The sequence below is a fragment of the Colias philodice genome, chromosome 7 (genome assembly GCF_061535455.1).
Source record: "Colias philodice isolate Cphi_HAF_F1 chromosome 7, ilColPhil1 Martin Lab GWU primary, whole genome shotgun sequence".
Classification (NCBI taxonomy): Eukaryota; Metazoa; Arthropoda; class Insecta; order Lepidoptera; family Pieridae; genus Colias; species Colias philodice.
In genome coordinates, this window is record NC_143092.1 from 9,148,730 (window position 1) to 9,166,532 (window position 17,803).

At 32.9% G+C, this 17,803-nt stretch overlaps 2 protein-coding genes across 5 annotated transcripts in view; one reads left to right on the forward strand and one right to left on the reverse strand.

Moving 5' to 3' along the window:
- Nucleotides 1-813: 813 nt before the first annotated feature.
- Nucleotides 814-13,057, reverse strand: mael (germ-plasm component protein maelstrom). Of its 2 annotated transcripts, none has more exons than XM_089697553.1 (12): nt 12,974-13,057; nt 12,674-12,865; nt 9,946-10,147; nt 9,307-9,450; nt 8,426-8,656; nt 7,038-7,201; nt 6,029-6,172; nt 4,634-4,696; nt 4,075-4,159; nt 3,586-3,636; nt 3,051-3,122; nt 814-2,782 (listed from the first exon to the last, which is right to left on the reverse strand). In XM_089697553.1, exons 2-12 carry the CDS (start codon nt 12,800-12,802, stop codon nt 2,724-2,726), a joined length of 1,344 nt encoding a protein of 447 aa, XP_089553679.1. In that variant the 5' UTR covers nt 12,803-12,865; nt 12,974-13,057; the 3' UTR covers nt 814-2,723. The 2 variants fall into 2 exon arrangements, with proteins under 2 accessions (XP_089553679.1, XP_089553678.1); XM_089697552.1 differs by having other exon boundaries at nt 12,970-13,052.
- Nucleotides 13,058-13,795: 738 nt separating this feature from the next.
- Nucleotides 13,796-17,803, forward strand: part of FucT6 (alpha-(1,6)-fucosyltransferase 8) — a 43,426-nt gene continuing 39,418 nt past the window's right edge. For all 3 annotated transcript variants that reach the window (XM_089697554.1, XM_089697555.1, XM_089697556.1), the window contains exon 1: nt 13,796-13,973. The gene's annotated coding sequence lies outside the window, so the exon portion shown is untranslated. The remainder of the gene's footprint in view (nt 13,974-17,803) is intronic.

Sequence of the window (17,803 nt, forward strand, 5' to 3'; positions counted from 1 at the left end):
TTTCGTAATATAATTATTTATTACAATTTGTTATAATCAATTGTTTTATTTACCCAGCCTGCTCCATGACTAAAAATCTTATTTCCTCAACTCTCATTCTCTATGATAGTATAGTTACCTCGCAAACAAATTAAATATGAATGCAATTGACCTTAGTTTATAGACATTTTTTTATGTGGATATCTCAGTGTAAATAGTTATCTATACTTATTATTATAAAGCTGATATGTTTGTTTGTTTGAACGCGCTAATCTCAGGAACTACTGGCCCGATTTGAAATATTCTTTCACTGTTAGTGCCCTATTATACATTATGCTCTTTGACTGTTAGATAGTATAGCATCGAGGAAGGCTATTAGGCTATATATCATCACGCTTAGACCAACAGGAGCGGGAGACACGCAGGTGAAACCGCGGAGCGCAGCTAGTATAAGATATTTTGGAACAAGTCTGAAAAGTTTGCCTTATTGTTTTACGATGTCAAAATGCATTGTGCGAAATCAGACTGCGTATATACTATTTGATATGAAACAAGTTTCAAATGCACTTGCAATAGCACTGCGCTAGTATTAAAAAAATCAAGATATATAGCTGTTTGGCGCCAATAGGGATGGGTTTGATCGTTATTGGATTATGTAATACATATTTTATAGTGGTAAGAACATTCATGACATACCTGGAGATTATCGTGACAAACAAAAACCTGCATACATTTAGAAATGTTTTAATAAAGATGTGCTTTGAACGGAATCCTTAAATGTCTTAAAAACAAGATAATTATTGTGGTGTTTTAAACACTGAATAAAACAAAAAATAAGAGAAAATATTTATTTGTCTTTAATAAACGAAAACAATTAACAAAAAGTAATTATACAAACATTACCATATAAATTCTAACGTTACCACATTGGAACTTACACTAAGGAAAAAAAAAATGAAATGTCAAACAAAACACTAGTTACAATAATAAATGTTACTTGTATGAGATCTGAAGGAAATACAAACTTTAACAAAATGCGTAATGTTAATATCCAATATTAAGATTTTTAACTGAAATGACTTACAATTTATGAAAGAGTTTTTCTGCTTAATTTATCTATAAATGTACGCAACAGAGATTCCTTATGTAGACAGTACTGAAGCATTTTTCAATCACAGTTTCAGGTTTCACAACTTACTGATAATGTCTCTGATAGCCTATTTGATACTTTAACGAACATTATCATACATTATTTGTCATTTTTACTGTCAGATAAGCTGTTCGAAACATATCCAGAAGTTATGAAACCGATAGATAGATAAACATATTTATATTTACAATTACAATTCTTACTGAAATGTTAGTCTAATTTCCTTAATCGAAGAATTAAACTTATCAGTTACAAAAATATAATGTTATCTCACGTCATCGTAAGTGAAAGAAAGAGATGTAAGTATATATAGATATAATCTCAATTACGTGAAGGTCTCTAAGCTCCTAGTTGAAGTTATCATTTAAAACTTAACATATCGCTTCAGAAAAAAAATAATACCTACGAAAAAAAAAGATTTGAATTTGTTTAAAGAATAGAAAAATTCGATCGATTTTCTATTCATGGAAAATTTCTAATTTATGAAACAATTAAATGCTATAAAAATAACGGTCTTACTAATAAAATGTTATCCATTCGCTATGCAATGGATTAGTTATTGCAATAACCTGTCTTGTTTTTATGATTGACGTTTCATGTGAGCAAGAGCAGGACACAGCTATGGTAGAAAATGGGTGAAATTTATCCATTGTTTAAAAATACAATCACACGTGAAATGTTATTTTTTAGTGATTTTAATCACATAATATCACAAGAAGGTAGACCAAAATTGGTTACTTGTTTTTAAACATAAAGAATATAGATATTTCGTAGAAAATAATTAGTATTTTAAATGTTTCTTACTCCAAAATATATTCCACCTATTTGTACATATTTCAAGTATATGAAATATAAATAGTAATAATAACTTTTATTTTTAGAAACCCTGCTCAAAATAGCACATAAGTATAAACAAAATTACCGTCAAAATAACGCATTAGCATTAAAAGTTACAAAATAATTATAAGACTGAATTCTCAAATACCATATTAATTATGTATTATTTATAATAAATATAATGTATATATCCAAAAACTTTTTCTCAATGTTTCTTAGAATTAGTATTAAGACCACATAAAACTATATTTTCAAATCCAATGGACGTTTTGCCGAGATTTTATTAATTAATATATTTATTAATGGAGAATCCAACAACCATATTTTAAGAGCCGTTTGGCAATTTTATTCATATTATGGAGAATTCAGCTAAATACACAATGAGCCACAAAACACGTCAGTAATTCGACCTTAATTCAACTGAATAAGGTTGAATTTACTTCGGCTAAGGTTGTTAAAATTTATCGTTTTTTGTACATTTGTGAATGCACCTTAAAATGATGTCAATGTGAATGATTTTTCTTTAAACTTTGGTCCTTTTCAGTATAATTTGGCATTCACATTTGCGTACAGTTTTTGTATAGCATTGTGTATTTAGTTATTTTTATTGAACAAAGATGATTAATAAAGACAGAATGTTCAAATGAATCAATAAAATATTCTCAAAGTAGACATTTTAAAATATTTTTGATAACGGATTCTACGTTTTATAATGGTATTTGAGAACTAAGTTTACAATTTTAGCTTTCTTATCATTTTACTTGCTGCTTTTACCGACACTGCTTGCGAGACTGCGACTGGATCCCATACCGCGACCTTTAATAATAAAAAAAAGTTACAAAACAATAAGAACATAACATTAACATTACATTTTCCTGAATATAAAAATTAATAATTAACAACTATTTCTGCTCTTATAATATAAATTACGAACTAGAAACTTTTAAATAATTATAATTTTAAAAAGCAAATAGCTTTTAACCCATTTTTCTTTAGTATTTAGTCGTTTTCTTTACATTTTATTTTAAGTAGTAAAATTGTAAAATAAATAAATATTATTTTACATAATATAATATGTAATTACCTCTTCCAGCCAGCGGTAGACTGGGAAAGTCTGATTCCGATAATTCAGGCGCCGCTGAGAATACCTTCGAAACTGAAAATACAAATTTAAAAAGATTATTTCGCATTTAGAAATTGAAACTGCATTTTTGCATAAACGTAAACATGTTTAAACAACGACAGTTAAGTTACATTAAACAAAATGGCATCCATTTGACTAAAATCAGCCTACTAATATTACAAATGCGAAAGTTTGTGAGGATGGATGTATGTGTGTGTATGTTTGTTACTCTTTCACGCAAATACTACTGTACCGACTTGTATTACAACATTTACAACATAAGATAGGTTTTATCCCAGAAATCCCACGGGAACAGGAACTATGCGGGTTTTTCTTTGAAAACACGGGCGAAGCCGCGGGCCGAAAGCTAGTATGTCAAAAGCCAGAAAATATTGTACAGATTAACTTCAAAGCTATACAGATATAGTCAACAAAAAAACTTGGCGCGCGAAACTATTAAATACATAAAATAAATATTAAAAATTACAATACTCACAGTTTGTTTTCGGCATACGTAAGGGCACGTGCACACGCTTGTTTTTGCTCGCTGGAAAACAAATACGAAATTTATTACTTACTTGTTACATACATATTATTACATATACAAGCCCTTTGCCTCGGATTCTGTGTTTTTTTTTTACGTAAAAATATTTTAACGTATTAAGTTTAACACTGAATCACAATAAAACTGTTTATTGAGTAAATGTGTTTAAAAGTTTTCTAGAATTATAACATAAAATAATAGTTTGTTTGAGTTTGATTCTACTAAGGGCTGATTTTTCAATCGTTGGTTAAAACTTATTCATCGAATAACGTATTAAACTACCATTTTAAAAATGTATTCTAATTTCTGTATTTGACAGTTTACAGGTGCCATTTTAAAATGTTCTTGTAATACTTTATTGGACGGATAAATTTAAACCAAGGTTTGAAAAATCGGCCCTAACTGTAATAAATAATTATTGATATAATATATGATACTTACTTTCAGCGGAAGAGTTAAGTGAAGAAGCCGTATCATACATAACAGAAGATGTGTCGCTGACCAAAGATATATTGCTGGCTTGGTCCTGAAACACATGTGTTTTATATTTATAAAATCTCTTATTATACTTGATACTACTGTTTTTGATTTTGATAACATTTAAGAACATAAGCAGCTGCTTGATTCAGTTTTATTTATTTTTTGTATGAAAAATTTATGATGTTACATATATAATTTGTAAAACTGATATGATTAAAAAAAGCAACTATGGAGTTTCTTGCCGATTCTTCTCCGTAGATACTGCTTTCCGAATCGGTGGTAAATGTTAAAAATATGCACCTAATGACGCTTCAAAAGTGCTTCTAGAAGAAGTTTAATTGAATAAATAAATGTTTGGGTTTGATTTTTTTAAGAATCGTAGGAACCGTAAGGAACAAAATTTCAAAAAGGCCTTGTTCGTACAAGAGGCGGCCTTATTGCTAAAGATCAATCTCTACCAGGCAATCTGTTAGGAGAGGAAATGTATGAAATTCATGGGATAATACAAAAAAATAATTACCGACAGGTCAGCAACAGTCGCTCCCATTTTGCCTTTCTTCTGTTCTTGATACATTAATATGCTCTGTGAATAATACAATATTATATTGATTATATCGGAAACGGTTAGTAATCTACACTAATATTATAAAGAGGAAAACTTTGTTTGTTTGTTTGTTTGTTTGTTTGATTGTAATGAATAGGCTCATAAACTACTGGACCGATTTTAAAAATTCTTTCACCATTCGAAAGCTACATTATCCACGAGTAACATAGGCTAGGTTTTATCCCGGAAATCCCACGGGAACGGGAACTATGCGGGTTTTTCTTTGAAAACGCGGGCGAAGCCGCAGGCGGAAAGCTAGTCTGTAATATCTTACTTTATAACAAACTAGCTTTCCACCCGCGGCTTCGCCCGCGTTTAAAAAGAAAATCTCGCATAGATCCCGTTCCCGTGGGATTTACGGGATAAAATCTGTTATTTGTTAATTCAAGTTGCCCTCTATATGTGTGCTAAATTTAATTGTAATCGGTTCATTAGTATTTGCGTGGAAGATTAACAAACATACATATATACACATACATTCATCCTCACAAACTTTCGCATTTATAATATTAGTAGGACTACTGTATGTATTACTAGCTTTCCGCCAGCGGCTTCGCCCGTGTTTTCAAAGAAAAACCCGTTTCCGTAGGATTTCCGGGATAAAACCTATCCTATGTCCTTTCTCGGGTATCAAAATATCTCTATACCAAATTTCATGCAAATTGGTTCAGTAGTTAAGGCGTGATTGCGTAACAGACAGACAGACAGAGTTACTTTCGCATTTATAATATTAGTATGGATTTGGTAAGTTTCAAATCCCATACACACGTGTGTAACCCACACACCTGCACAGCTATCGCAATAATAATGTTTTATTAAGCGTCTTTTGAACGCGCTAATCTCAGGAACTACTGGTCCGATTTGAAAAATTCTTTCGGTGTTAGATAGCCCATTTATCGAGGAAGGCTATAGGCTAGGCTATATATCATTACGCTAAGACCAACAGGAGCGGAGCCGCGCGAGTGAAACCGCGGAGCACAGCTAGTAATAAATATACGCACACACATGTGCATATATTTAATCTAGATATTTAGCATGTACTTGCTTGTCGATATATTTTTGAAGTAAAACTTCTTTATCGGGGTTGGAAAAAAATTTAGTGCAACATTTTTTCGTTACGCGTGACATTTTTACGTTACGCGCCATCTTTTTCTTATCCCTACCACGCGTGATTCGACGTATTTCTGAAAATTGCATATAGTAAATTATTTTTGAAAAATAAGGTCATAAAGAAGTTTCACTTCTTACGTGTGTTCACTAGTACACGCACACATTTTTTTTATTATTCAAGTGTGTAATGTATATACTCACATCCATATCATAATCATAAGGCAGGTGCTTCCCGGGTTTCATATCAACACCGACTACTGGACAGCAGCTGTCCATTATAGTGAACGCCCATCGTTTGACCCGGGATGTAGTACATTCGACCGTTTTGTCTTCCGTGTTGTGATGCTGAAATTATTACATTAAGAAGAAATAAGAAAGGGTTTTAATGGTTTTTAATGTGGAAACAAAAAAAACCGTGAAGATGTTTAACTCCCTACCGCCATCCGTGTTTCCTGATAATTTGGATCTATTCACGGCCAAAGTATGAATAGGCTTTACCTTACTGATCAGGCATACTAACCTGAAAGACCGCATCTTCGCTAACCATCAGGTGAGATGGCGGTCAAATGCCTGAGCAGCGTGTTTAAAAAAAACAGCGAGTAATAATCGTGGTTTTAACTTTTGAGTTTGACTAATTAAGGGCGTACACGGACTGCTTCAAGCAGTTGAGACCGACGGCTTGAAGCCGCGACCGCGCGTTGAACTATAGACATTCATTCACTGCCGTACACGGACTGCTTCAAGCAGTTGAGACCGACGGCTTGAAGCCGCGCCCGCGCGTTGAACTATGAACATTCATTCACTGCCGTACACGGACTGCTCGAGCAGTCGCGACCGCTTCAAGCCGTCAACTGCGCGGTTTGTAGCGACAGCTCGAGCAGTTCGTGTACGTCGCTAAGCCGTTAACTGCTCGAGCTGCCCGTGTACGGCTGCTCTAAGAAATGAATTAAAGACTGGTTTGCACTGTATTGGTATTAAGGAATGATTCCAAGCATTATAACAGTTGCGCAAATACGTATAACAATTTAAAACTAGGCAGTTTCGATTCCATTTCTTCACTATACCACGATTCAAAGTTTAAACTAATATTTTATTTGTTATACAACCTATTGTTGTGTGTCACAAAAATGTGAATTTCTTTTTACACTAATTCAAAGATAATGAAATATTATAGGAAAAAAAAAACCCACAAATAATAATAAAAACCCACCTCACAGCCAATCCCTGGTGTATATTTAAACATATCTTTCTTAAGTTGCACCAAAGCTAAAGATTCCTTCGGGAACCCTTCATCAGGTCGAGATTTAATAGCATTGATGAGTGTAAAGAATAGAGTGTCCAATTTATACACTCGGAATAGAGAGTCGTCTTCCTCTGTGAAATAATATTTATCTTAATCTTAATACTATTATATAGGCGAAAGTTTGTATGGATGTATGGATGTTTGTTACTCTTTCACGTAAAAACTACTGAACCGATTACAATGAAATTTAGCACACATATAGAGGGTAACTTGGATTAACACATAGGATAGGTTTTATCCCGGAAATCCCACGGGAACGGGAACTATGCGGGTTTTCCTTTGAAAACGCAGGCGAAGCCGCGGGCGGAAATCTAGTTATGAAATAATTTAGTGTAGACCATTAATGTTAATGTAATTTTTCGTACTGCGAGATTATAAGTGAAGTCCCATGTCCCAAAGTGGGGTAAGGTTTCACTGATCGATTTTCTTTAGAGACAAGTAGGTGATCAGCCTTCTGTGCCCTGCCAGATTAAGACATTTTTTTCTTAGTCTCTACCGGGATTCGAACCCAGGACCCCTCGGTTCTACGCTCACGCGTCAACCACTGTACCAAGGATTCGTACTCCGAGATTACCCATGTTAAATATATTACTATTTACTCAGTAGGTTAAAGACATTCAGCGATCTGGTAACTAGATAAAACATATTTTTTATAAAAATTAATTTATTAACAAATATGCGATCACTTGCCTATCAAAAAGTGATTATAACTACATATTTATAATTTAATTAACAATCTACAGGGTGTCCCATAAGTATTGTACTATGATCAATGGAACTTAGATTACGTTAAAAATTACTTAAACAGCAAATAACAATTTTTTTTATTGACGACGCGGTTGGCGCAGTTGTATACTGCGGCCTACTGAGCCGACGGTCCCGGGTTCGATCCCCGGTCAGGGCAAATATTTGTGTGATGAACTCAATTATTTGTTCTTGTATCTGGGTGTTATCTATAATATAAAAGTAATATAAAAATGAATCCCAAAATGTGTTGGTAAGCGCATAACTTGAGAACAGCTGAACCGATTTCGTTAATTCTTTTTTTATTATATTCCTTGAAGTACGAGGATGGTTTTTACGTAGAGAAAACGTAAATATGTACCACGGGCGACGCCGGGGCGGACTGCTAGTTATCTATATATGTATTTATAAAATATTATATTTATCGTCGCCTAGTACCCACAACACAAGCCTTAATTGAGCTTACTAGCCTAGTCTCAACTAGGTCGATTTGTGTAATAATGTCCTATAACTAATATTTATTTATTTTTTATGTATTTTATCTCACTCACCTGCGCGTCTACACATTTGCACGATAAAATCCTGTACTGGTGCAACTTTATCCGGCATCGTGAATATCGGAGGCAAAGTATTAGCGTTCCTTTTATTTTGTTTCAAGTAATCTATAGTTGTTGCTAATATATGCATGTAGTTACTACGAGGTATTGTCTCGTCTGGTAGCGGGATGCAGAATTCTTGACTGCCCAATTTAGCTTCATATGCATAGCCCATTGGTATTGAGCCTGAAATGGAGTATATATTAATTATTGATAATTTTTCAGGTTTTAACTAAGGAGACAGGTGTCGGCACATAAACGAAGAGTAGATAAAATTTGATTTCTAGGCTGTCTTAGCAGTCTTATGTTTATTATGAGGGGGTACTCTGAGCAAAAAGTTTATTTTTATATATTTTTAATAAATAAATAAATAATTTTAGCTCAGTAGTAAGTGCTACATTCGTGCTTAGTATAAGAATTTGTGCCCTGTAGGTTTCAAGATAGACAGTAGTAAATAATCCATACTAATATTATAAATGCGAAAGTAACTCTGTCTGTCTGTCTGTTACTCAATCACGCCTAAACTGGGCGGACCTTTAGTTAGTAATATTTTTAAGAAAAACTGACGTAACAAGGGTTACGTCAGTTTTTCAACACACATCTTAGTTCTACTAATCTACAAAATTATCAAAACTATCCCTACTTAATATTATAAATGCGAAAGTAACTCTGTCTGTCTGTCTGTTACGCTTTCCCGCTTAAACCTCTCAACCGATTTTGATGAAATTTGGCACAGACAATCTTTAGATCCTGAGAAAGAACATAACAACCTTTTATTGCGAAATATGTACCACGGGCGAAGCCGGGGCGGACCGCTAGTTGTTAATAATTGTTACCTGGATTAATCATTTCATGGTATATATTCATGATCCCATCTTGTAAGTTGAAGCGCAGTATCGTACATTCGCCGATCAAATACTCGGAACCAACTTTGCAGAATGCATTCACGTCCATTAGGAATATATCTATGCTGGGTGCACCTGAAATCATTAATAATTCTTGTTAAAAATGTATTGGGGAGGTGAAATTATTTCTATGTTAGAAAAGTGGGAAAAATATGCTATTTCTCCCACTTTTGTAACCAAATAATTTCAGTTTATTTTACTAATTTATTTATTTGACACTTTAGTTATTAATAAGCATATCATTTATAATATTCTTTACAAATCTCACAAAAAAAAAATACATATATGAGTATCAACTGTTATATTTCTAATTTCAGTATCCATGATAAACAAAGACATTGTATGCTCTATCTCTGCTATAGACACACCCGTTGAAGGTTATTACCTTAATTTTAATCACAATACAAATACTTACGTCCGCTAATAGTGTTAATAGCGACAAAGTTCTTTATATCCTTCCGCTCAGCTTCCTCGGCCTCCCGTTGTACCCGTTCCTATTGCTCTATCTCTGCTATAGTCACACCCGTTGAAGGTTATTACCTTAATTTTAATCACAATACAAATACTTACGTCCACTAATAGTGTTGATAGCGACAAAGTTCTTTATATCCTTCCGCTCAGCTTCCTCCGCCTCCTTTTGTTCCCGTTCCTGCTGTTCAATCTCCGCGAAAGACACACCCGTTGACGTGAACTTCTTAGTTGGCAGGTTGTGCTTCTCCTTTTCGCGTTTCGCCATTGTTTCGAATTTCGTGCGGATAGATGGCGGTGCGTCCTTTAAAGAAGTTATATTATAAACTAGCTGCTCCGCGCGGTTTCACCCCCGTGGCTCCACCCCTGTTGGTCGTAGCGTGATGATATATAGCCTATAACCTTCCTCGATAAATGGGCTATCTAACACCGAAAGAATTTTTCAAATCGGACCAGTAGTTCCCGAGATTAGCGCGTTCAAACAAACAAACTCTTCAGCTTTATAATATTAGTAAAGACTAGCCGGGATAAAGACATAATAAATTATAGCCTACTAGCTTTCCGCCCGCGGCTTCGCCCGCGTTTTCAAAGAACAACCCGTTCCCGTAGGATTTCCGGGATAAAACCTATCCTATGTCCTTTCTCGGGTATCAAAATATCTCCATACCAAATTTCATGCAAATTGGTTCAGTAGTTAAGGCGTGATTGAGTAACAGACAGACAGACAGAGTTACTTTCGCATTTATAATATTAGTATGGATATCATCGTGTATCTATACTAATATTATAAAGCTGAAGAGTTTGTTTGTTTGTTTGAACACGCTTATCTCAGGAACTACTGGTCCGATTTGAAAAATTCTTTTGATGTCAGATAGTTCATTTATTGAGGAAGGCTATATGCTATATATCATCACGCTAAGAACAACAGGGGTGGAGCAATGCGGGTAAAACCGAGGGGCACAGCTAGTAGTGTAGATTTCTGTTGGGGAAAGAACTTTTGACATTTGTTAAGTACTTTTTGAGTTAAATTGTTCCTTACAAACAATCAAAACATATTTCCCCTTTATAATGTAACTAGCTTTCCGCTCGCGGCTTCGCCCGCGCAGTCAAAGAAAAACCCGCATAGTTCCCGTTCCTGTGGGATTTCCGGGATTGCGTTATTTTCCTGGGATAAAAAGTAGCCTATCTCTCAAGTTGGATCGAACTGCACATGGTGTGCGAAGTTTATTATAATCGGTTAAGTGGTTTAGGAGTCCATTGAGGACAAACATTGTGACACAAGATTTATATATATTAAATGTAACTGCCTATCTGTCCTGCTTTCATTTTTCACATAAAAATTCAAAAGCATAGTGTGTTAAAATAACAACTGACACACAGTTTTCTGATAAACACACAAACATGGTCATAAAATTAAACATAAAACTTAGAACATTATCTTCCTTTCAATTTTATAAATATATTTATAAAAAATAAAAATATAAAATAAAAAAATAATAAAAACATTTCTCTATTTGCTTCAACCATTTGCATAATATTGTACAGCTTAAAATAACTTAGTCTAAACAAACCATATTGTGTAAGTAACATGAGATTTGTTTACATCACTCAAATGATAAGCAAGGAATGTTCAGTGTACATTTTAATGTTCATCACTATCACTACATAGTATAAAACAAATTCGCGCTCTCTGTCCCTATGTCCCTTTGTATGCTTAAATCTTTAAAACTACGCAACGGATTTTGGTGCGGTTTTTTTTAATAGATAGAGTGATTCAAGAGGAAGGTTTTAGTATATGATTTATTAGGTTTTAGATAAAGCGGGCGAAGCCGCGTGCGGTAAGCTAGTTTGATATACAGAGTAATTTGAGTATGTGCTTAATAAAATTCATTGGCAGTTCTCAAAATTATCTATAGAAGATAGCAAATGCAAAATGTAACATAATATTTTAAACTTCTTTGTAAATATACGATTAAAATGTAGCTGAAAGAAGTTTTAAATAGAAAAAACAAACTTATTTTGCCAAAAACATACAGTTTACATAATTATGTACACTCTCTCTTAGAGCAGAGCTTATCTGTATCATAAGTGCCAGCGTTCCTCGTTATGAAATAAAATGCATTTGCCAGAAAAACACAGAATTAATGAATAGTTACTAAGTTACTTTTTACCATTAGCTAATAAGAAAATTTGTTATTATTTTGTTACTGGTGCAAATAAAGTGTTCATTCATTCATTCATTCATTCATTAAGAGCTTATTTTATCACTACATATTATAATACAAAGTCGCTTTCCACAGTCTGTTTGTCAGTATGCTTAAACTTATCTTTAAACTTGCATAACAGATTTTGATGAAGTTTTTTTATTGATAAAGTGGTTTTCAGGAAATTTTACTATAAATTTTATTGTGAAGTTTTAGACAAAGCGGTTAATACTGTGGGCAGAAATCTACTAGCTTATAAGGAGCATGAAATATCTGATTAACCACATGAAATCAAAACAATATTTTTATTGTTTGATTGTAACAAAAAAAATGTTGTGTGGTTTTATGAAACCACGGTAAAAGTGAAACTGTTCGAACGGTTCCAAACACTGCTTTGTGTAACGCATGTCGCGTGACGGCCGGCTGCCGAGTAGGTATACCTACTCGGCAGCCGCGATACACGCGACATGCGCTACACAGACCAAAAAGTTTGAGACGATGTAATAAAAGTTTCACTTTAAAAATTGCATCAAAGCGGAATGGTAATGGACCGCGACTGTAATGCATTTTATAAATGTTCAGGAAACGCTGCGCTGTTCTAAAACTAATATATATGAGCTACTCACTCTCCACAGTGGACCGGCAGCTTCAGCCACCTCAGCCATATTCTCGTAATGGATTCCCTTCATCCTCTGCTCCTCTTTGAAGTTCACCATGTAGAAATAAAAAGCATTCCTCGGCGGCTTTTTTGGCATTGTGTGCAAGATTATTTCAGATAATTTGAAGTATGTTTTAGTAACTGCTTGTAGCCGCACAATCTAAAAGTATATGCGTACTCTAGTCATAAAATGTTATCAAAGTAATACTGCTTAGTGCAGAATATGTAATAACTAATAATTGTTAGTAATAACAACTCGATAACTTACTTAAGTAGGTACCAAAAACTTACAAAATTAGTTTTTTTTTCGATTCAAATCTGAAAAGCGTGGTCAAATGTCATTCAATGTGTCAATTGTCAAGTAACGATTTTCTTGAGTGAAGTGAAAATCGGTAAAAATGCACCGGTTCATTTTATTAAAATCGAGGGACAAACTTCATTTCTCTCAATACTCGATTGTTTTATTTAGTTTCTTGTCTTCTTAATTAAAGTTCGACTATGGATTGTAATTTGCAGTGGGCAATGGATACTCCATTGTACTCCACTCTTAAAGTACATATTAAATAACGGTGGCATCACAGTAGAAAGGGGGTGAATTAAAAAAAAAATATATTGGCAAACTTGGAAAGAACTTAACTTTTCAGTTTACCTATTATACAAAACACTAAAAAGCAATTACTATAAACATTCAATTTAAATAAAACATTAAAAAATCAGACTTATCACACTCCTGCTATCCCAAAACTAATTTCAAGATCGCGAGAGTAAAATTTCAAGGTCACTTCATGGCGATACCACCATGTCATGGAGTAAGGCGACGATTTTGGTATCTTTGAATCTTGCCAAAGAAGTTTCGTTTTTAACACATATGCTCGGCACACACGCTCTTTTTTTAATACATAGATAGAGTGGTTCGCGAGGTAGGTTTTTAGTATAAATTATGTTATTTGTTAAATTTTAGACAAAGCGGGCGAAGCCGCGGGTTGAAGGCTAATAATAAAATGTCTAAGAAAATCGATTTCTAAGTCGTGACTAATTATGACCAATGACAAGCATTATAAACCGGAAATCGGAATTTAAAATCGGTGCCCATCACTAAGTGTCATCATTTTTTGATCGAAGTAGACGTGTGTCGCGTATTTATACATTTTATTAAAATTTAATAAATTATAGCTTTTTCATTTAAAATTGCATTTTAAATTGATATCTCAGAGATTTCAAGTTTAGTGATAAGTGTCACGTATAGATAAAAGCACATATATAAATCGGTAAGTTATTAACATTATCGTCAATTTTTTATGGAGTTGTTTATTCGTAAAACAAGTATTTACGATTTTATTACTGTAAAGTAATTTTGGTAAATGTAATATTTTTTTTAAGTGAGGAGGAAGGATTACAAAATGATTTACTATATGACATGCCATGCAAGGGGAAGATTTAAACTAAATTACGAGTATCCGGAGTTATTTTACTATCTATCCAATGCAATCTAACACCGCGTAATATAATAGCCGGTTTATACCATATAAATATTTAAATTTCTTTTATACGGTCCTTTATCTAGAATACGATTATTCATTTGATGTGGGTGGTTGCAATTTCTAACTATTTGTTTTAAATAATAATTTATTCAAATAAATAACTACTTAATTAGAAAATATATCATAAAGAAATTGATTGGGATAGGAACAAAAAAATATTTTAAAAATATTAACTTAATTATATTATATGAAAAAGAAGATACAAATAAAGGAAATCAAATCATATCTCTCTAAAGTATTGGTCTTACTTGAATCCTTTTGTCTAAATGGCTATAATATTATAGTAAATATTATTACTTACTCACTATTACTCTACATTACACTATTACTTACTCAGTTTGTATTGAATTATTTTTTAAACTTATATAAAGGTTTTATTTCATAGATCTTTACTACAAGTTTTCAAAATAACACATTTTTATGTGTTTAGAATGTTTACATTTTGTTATCTATAAAGCATTTAATTATGTGAAGTCCCATGTCCCCAAGTGGGGTAAGGGGCAGATGCATTATATGTATAATATAACATCTGTTTCACTGATCGATTTTCTTTAGAGACAAGTAGGTGATCAGCCTTCTGTGTCCTGCCAGACTGATACATTTTTTTTTCTTCATCTCCACCGGGAATCAAACCCAGGTCCCCTCAGGACCCCCAGGACCCCCAGGACCGTCTCCTTCAGTGGTTGACGCGTGAACCACTGTACCAAGGAGACGGTCAATATATATCGCATTTAATTATGCCACCACATAATTATTTTGTTTTTTATCTATTTGCATTAAAAATATATTTGCATATTTTATTATTAGCTTCAACAGAAATGAAATAGATTAGTCTCAAAATTTGAAAAATTTATGTAAACTTGCAAAACCATATTTTGACTTTTCAATGTACAAAAGAAAAGAAAACAAAATACACAATTATCCACTATGAATCAAAGTTTATCTATAATAGTATCTAAGCTAAATATATTACACTTCTCATTACTTCTGATAAAAATATGATTATTGATAAGGCTATAAATTGTGTACAGTAATCCCCAAACTAAGTGACCAGGCTGAAGTTGGTTATACATCTTGCTCATTATCATAGTTCTTATTACTGTGGTATAGTGGTTATTTTACTATGTATTCACTTGCACCTAACTTCACAACCAAAAATATTGGAGAGTATTGTTGTTTGTACACAATGATTAACACAGTACATTCAACTAGGTCTCTTTTATGCAGTGGTGAAAGTGTTAGAATATGATCAAGAGGTTCTAGGATTGATACTAGAATCCAGAAGTTCTTATGTGTTCAGCTTTTAAGAAAATCAATTATGTAATTCTAAACACCTTCAATCAGATATTTTGTACTTAATATTTATCATTACTAGTAGTCTGCTCTGGCTTTGCTTATAGAACTCAGGGATTAAATACATATCCAATGGTTAAATTATTTTTAATTTATTGATAAACTATCATTCCGTCCGCGGCTTTGCCCACTTTTTCTAAAATGTAATAAATTATATAGGTACTAAAATCTTCCTCTTGAATCACTCTATCAATAAAAAGAACCGCATGAAAATCCATAGTATAGTTTTAAATATTTAAGCATACATAGGGACAGAGAAAGTGACTTTGTTTTATACGATCTAGCGATTCAGCTGTTCTTCAGATTTTAACCAAACTTATCGACTTTATAATATTTTTTGTAGGAATTGTTAACAATATTAACAATATATCATAATCTGTATATTTCTGCTGCATTGACTGTGTTCTCACATTAATTAACATAACTACTATAAGGCTATTGTCATGTATCTAGTACACCATAAATAGACATGGTTATTACATATTTTTAGTAAAATTGGAGCATGCAATTTACTTTGAATGCATGTAATGTCATTTATGTATGTTACATAGAATTATTTAACTCTGTGTTTTGGATTTACATATATTTAAAGCGACAGATATTCTAGGTATTATCTATTTGCTTAAACATAAATTACTAGTTTATCATTGAACTAGTGTTTAGTTGTTACATTAGTTTTCCTTATTTCGCTTGGTTGTGAATTTTATCATCATCAATATTTTAATATTCAGCTGCATTATTATTATTACACGCTTTATATTAGCTTCACCTGTATGTTTGTAACCGACTTCTTTGGGCGCGATTTTGACCCACTTTAAACGGCCAGATTTCGTTCAAACTTTGTAGATTTATTGAGGACCGATGACAATACACTAATTTGATAAAATTTTCTATTTTTTAGTTCGGTTTTCTATAAAAGGCGTGTTTTTTAGTTTTTTTAAACTATTATTTTTTACATGATGATCATGAATATCATGATAAAATTATTAATACATATAACATGCTAGTACTAATAATAGTTATGCCATATATTTTATTTTAAAAGTCTAGTCATCCTTTCTATCATGTCTACTGAATTTTTTTTTCGATATCTTCAAAATACATTAACAGTATAAAAACGAATCCTTACGCAAATAAAATTGTTTTTAATCTTAATCTTAATTTGTATGGATGTATGGATGTATGGATGTATGGATGTATGGATGTATGGATGTTTGTTACTCTTTCACGTAAAAACTACTGAACCGATTACAATGAAATTTAGCACACATATAGAGGGTAACTTGGATTAACACATAGGATAGGTTTTATCCCGGAAATCCCACGGGAACGGGAACTATGCGGGTTTTCCTTTGAAAACGCGGGCGAAGCCGCGGGCGGAAATCTAGTACTTTTATAAAGGCGAAAGTTTGTATGGATGTTTGTTACTCTTTCACGTAAAAACTACTGAACCGATTACAATGAAATTTAGCACACATATAGAGGGTAACTTGGATTAACACATAAGATAGGTTTTATCCCGGAAATCCCACGGGAACAGGAACTATGCGAGTTTTCCTTTGAAAACGCGGGCGAAGCCGCGGGCGGAAATCTAGTGATCCATAAATGGACATTTTCAATCTAATCAACGAAATTCATAATAAATAATAAAGTACCTATTTAATTCTATAAAATTGCACTAGCAAAAACTATCCTTTCGAAAGAAGGTTAAAAATAATTGCATTCCTAATTGAGTTGTTCCCGCGTTAAGTGTATTTTTATAACGCTATCACGTAAACAGACTATTATGTATGGGGTCGACTCACTCACGATGCAATTAAGATGAGTGCTGTGGTCTAGACATAGACAATGCTAGTGAGTCGTGACGTAAATTTAGGAAATAAAAAAAAAACTTGTTCCTGAACAGTCTGTAGTACCTAATAATTATAAAGAAAGTTATTTGAATATTTAATAAATTATAGGGAAATAGTCTGAACATTATAAACGACGTCATCATATTTATCATAGAAGTATTGCATTGATAAAATAGAAAAAAAAATCAATATGACCTTATAGTATGTTTCGTGAAAAACGAAAAATTGTAATAATGTACTCTTCCGTTAAGAAATGGTTTATTAATTACTTTTATTTCATGAAATTGGTTCGTACTTCGTACATCGAATCAAATGCCTAATTTGCCTCAAAAATCTTGCTATTCGGGTTAA